The 3,986-nt window shown below is 59.1% G+C and overlaps 1 protein-coding gene across 1 annotated transcript in view; it reads right to left on the bottom strand.

Annotated features, from left to right (window-relative positions):
• LOC116831737 (uncharacterized) overlaps window positions 1-3,986 on the bottom strand; it is a 41,858-nt gene that overhangs the window by 5,711 nt on the left and 32,161 nt on the right. Inside the window, 1 exon segment of the mRNA XM_075070504.1 lies at window positions 895-992. Coding sequence (XP_074926605.1) covers window positions 895-992 — 98 coding nt within the window.

The following is a 3,986-nucleotide window of genomic DNA, read 5'->3' as shown; positions in this document are numbered from 1 at the left end:
CAGACCGGGCACACGCAGGGAGCTGCGGGGAGCAGCGCGACGGGGTCAGACCAGGCACACGCAGGGAGCTGGGGGGAGCAGCGCGACGGGGTCAGACCAGGCACACGCAGGGAGCTGGGGGGAGCAGCGCGACGGGGTCAGACTGGGCACACGGTTTGGGGGGTGGCACCATGGAGATCCGGGAGGGGGGAAATCATGAGCAGGGCACAGAAGCATGTGGCATGACAGGCCAGAGGAGCAGGCCTGGGAGAGGGCAGGGTTCAGAGCGACGCAATGGGGTTGGATGAGGCACGTGGCATGGGAAGCACCGATGGGACCAGAAAGGGATGCCCAGGCCTGGGCACGGCTGGGGGAGAAGAGTTAGGGGGACCCCCAGGACTGGGCCCAGTGGGGCCAGACAGGGCTGCCCAGGGGCACCAGGTTCTTGCCTATGACCCGAGGTCTCAGGAAATAGGCCTCTAGCCACTGCTCTGAGGCTACAGGACAAGAGAGAAAGTGCTGCCAGTCCCAAGAGGCAGGAGGAGCGGTCGCTTTAGGGAGCACCACAGCATTCCCTGCACAAGGTAGGACCCCTGGGTTCTATTCTCCGGTTTGGGAGGGGAGTGGTGTCTAGTGGTTAGAGCAGGGGGGGGGGTGCTGGGAACCAGGATTCCGGGTTCTATTCGACAGTTCTCAGAGGCACATGGGGGTCTAGTGCTTACAGCAGGAGGTCGGGGGAGGACTGGGAACCAGGATGCCTGGGTTCTACTCCCAGTTTAGCCACTAATTCCCTAGAGATTAAAGATCTTTGTTGCTCAGCATTATCAGCACAGGCTGGGGGTTCTGGGGTCCCCACCTGGCTCCATGGGGCCAGCTGCCCAGTGCTGCTCTGCTCAGCGTGACTTTCACACTCACCTGGGTTCCCCGTCTCCATATGGAGCAGCTGGCCGGGGAGCACTGGATGCACTGAGCAGGACCCTGGGGTTTCTGGCACACGTCCCCAGGAACAGCCACTCACAGGGGACACAGGGTGGAATGGGCCCAGACAAGGGCTCTGCAGGGGGACTGACACCAGGGATGGATATTGGCACAGGGTAGAGGGAAATGCAGGCATGAGTCTCTCCAGCTAAACTCATTGCACCCTGGCCTCACTGCCCACCCCATACAAGGCCCTCCAGCCAACCCTCTACCCCCACGCTAGGCCATGCCATCCAGCCAGCCACACTCCCAGCCTCACCCTCACCCTCCACTACGCCACACCATCCATCCAACCCAGCCCTTTCTACCAACCCCACACTGTGCCATGATGTCCAGCTTTCCCCACAACCTGCAGCCACACACCCGCCCCCGTCACCCACAATGGCTCCCCCTGCTTACTAACAGGGTCCAAATCTCAGTCTCGCCTGGTTAAACTGTACTGGGAGCTCCCTGCGATGTGCCAGCCTGTCCCTAAACTACCAGGGGGGATGGCAGAGGCCCCCAGCTCCCAGTGTCACAAGACCCCAGCAGGACCTCACCTTGCACCCGAAAGCAAATTATTATTCTTGTGGTTAGCAAGAAAAGCTCAAAAAAATGTAACCCGAGCGTTAACTGAGGTGACAATGCTGCCTGAGCCCATGGCTGCAAGGGGGGAGCTGCTCGGGATGTAACTGATGCTGCCTGAGTCTGCCCAGAGCCAGAGCCCGCCGAGAGCCTGAACCTATCACTGAGTGTGGGGGAACTGCCTCAGCTTCACTGGGTGTTGACTCCCAGCCCTACTGCTTCAGGGGGCCTGGCCAAGCCCACCCCCCTGAGAGCTGTGTGTGACAGGAGGGGGAGAGTGCCTGCCCATACCCCAGCTGCTGGGGATAGTATGGCCCCCTGCAAGGGCTGTCAGCCCTGCTGTACCAGAGAAGAGAGGGCCTGCTGCCACTCCTGGGGATAGGGCCCCATACCAATGCCCCTGCCTCTCAGGGAGGGGAGCCTCACCCCTGTCACTTCAGGTGCGGCAGAGACACAGCAAAGGGGTCAGAGCCTAATGCCATGATGCACCCAGGACTCCGGACTGGCTTAATCTTGCCCTGATATTTGCTCAAGCCCAACTCATGCCCACCAGCTGCCACCTGCACAGCAGCACCCCCTGGCCAGGAGGCGCAACCTGGAGAGCCAGGCTCAGACCAGGGATCCTTCCCCTCTGAGCCCAGGCACTCCCACACGGACAAGGGCTGGATTAAGAGCGAAGTCACCAGCTGGGGTTTTCCATGCCCATCTGGTGGAGCCCCCTCCATGCCAGATGAAAGGAGCAAGAGCCCAGCCATGGGTCAGACAGCAGAACAGGGAGTGTGGCGGCTGAGACGGGACCAGGGGCTGGGATTAAATCTGGGGGAGATTAGGACGTTAGAGCCAGGCGTGGGAAACAGAGTTAGCACCAAAGGGAAGGGGAGAGAAGGCGTAGGATTAGAGATGGATCCTGAGGAGGCAATTAGAGGAGGGGGCTAGGTTCGGGGGGGGGGGAGGAGAAGGTGGGATTAATGCCAGAAACAGATTAGGGAAGGAGGTGGGATTAGAGGAGGGGGCAGGTTTATTGCCAGGGTAAAGGGAACAGTGAGGTTTAGCAGGGGAGGAATCAGAGGAGGCAGGATTAGCGCCAGAGGCAAATTAGAGCAGGAGCTGAGATTACAAACAGGGAGGGATTATTTATTCAGATTGGATAAATAACACTAGAGTCCAGCCCACCTGAGGAGGGGGCACACATTAACCCACCCAGTTCTCGGGATCCTTTCATCTCTGAAGGCTAGAGGAGGAAAGCAGGCGGGCAGGGGGTCTACAGGACAGAGGTGCTGGGGTAGATGTTGGGGGGAGGGTCTAGGTCAGTGGTTTTCAATCTATGGTACCCAGCTCCCTGGGGGTCTGCAGAGTACAGCGGAGATTTCCAAAGCAGGCCGCACCTCCATTTGAATGTTTTGGGGGTCCCCAAATGAAAAAGGTTGAAAAATCCCTGGGCTACAAGCAAGGATGTTAGAGATCAGGGTAGGTGTTGGGGGATAGAGAGGGAGAGGGGGTCAGGGCAGGTGTTGGGGGGGGTCTAAAAATGGAGGAAGTGGGGGATCATGGTATTTGGGGGGTCTAGAAGGAGTGCTGGAGGGTCAGGGTAGGTGTTAGGAGGGGGTAGAGGCAGGGCTGGGGGCTAGAGGGGGGAATTATTGGGGGGCTAGAGGAGGGGATGGGGGCTAGAAGAGGGAAGGATGGGAGGTATTTGGAGGAAGGGAGCTAGAAGACAGGGTGGGAGGTATTTGAGGTGGGGCTAGAAGAGGGGGAGGAATTTCAGAGACAAGGACTAAAAAGGGGAAGGAACTAGGAGGAGAGGAGTTAGAAGACAAGGAGGATGGGAGGTATTTGGGCAGAGGGGGGCTAGCAGAGGGGGGAGGGTGGGAAGTATTGAGGGCAAGAGGCAAGAAGAGGGGGAGGATGGGTGATATTTGGGGGATGGGGGGGCTAGAAGAGGAGCCATGGGAGGTATTTGGGGGGCAGGGGACTAGAAGGGGAGGAGGGTGGAAGGTATTTGGAGGAGGGGGCTAGAAGTGGGGGGCTGGGAGATATTTGAGGGAGGGGGCTAGAAGAGGAGAGGTGGGAGGTATTGGGGCAGGTGGGTAGAAGAGGGGGAGGATGGGAGGTATTTGGGGTGGGAGCTAGAAGAGGTGGGAGGAATATGGGGGCAGGGCTAGAAGAGGGGGAAGAATGGGAGGTATTTGGGGGGTAGATGAGGGGAGAGGATGGGAGTTATTGGGGGTGGGGGCTAGAAGAGAGGGAGGATGGGATGTATTTGGGAGCAGGTGGGTAGAAGAGGGGGAAGGAATATGGGGACAGGGGCTACAAGAGGGGAGAGAACAGAAGGTGTCTGGGGAGTAGAAGGGGGGAGGATGTCAGGAATTTGGGGCTGGGGGCTAGAAGAGAAGGGGGATGGGAGCTATTGGGGGGTGGGTAGAAGAGGGGGAGGATGGTAGTTATTGGGGGCAGGGGCTAGAAGG

The sequence above is a fragment of the Chelonoidis abingdonii genome, chromosome 11 (assembly GCF_003597395.2).
Source record: "Chelonoidis abingdonii isolate Lonesome George chromosome 11, CheloAbing_2.0, whole genome shotgun sequence".
Taxonomy (NCBI): Eukaryota; Metazoa; Chordata; order Testudines; family Testudinidae; genus Chelonoidis; species Chelonoidis abingdonii.
The sequence above is the reverse complement of the archived record's forward strand: the minus strand, read 5'-3'. Positions and strand labels throughout refer to the sequence as shown.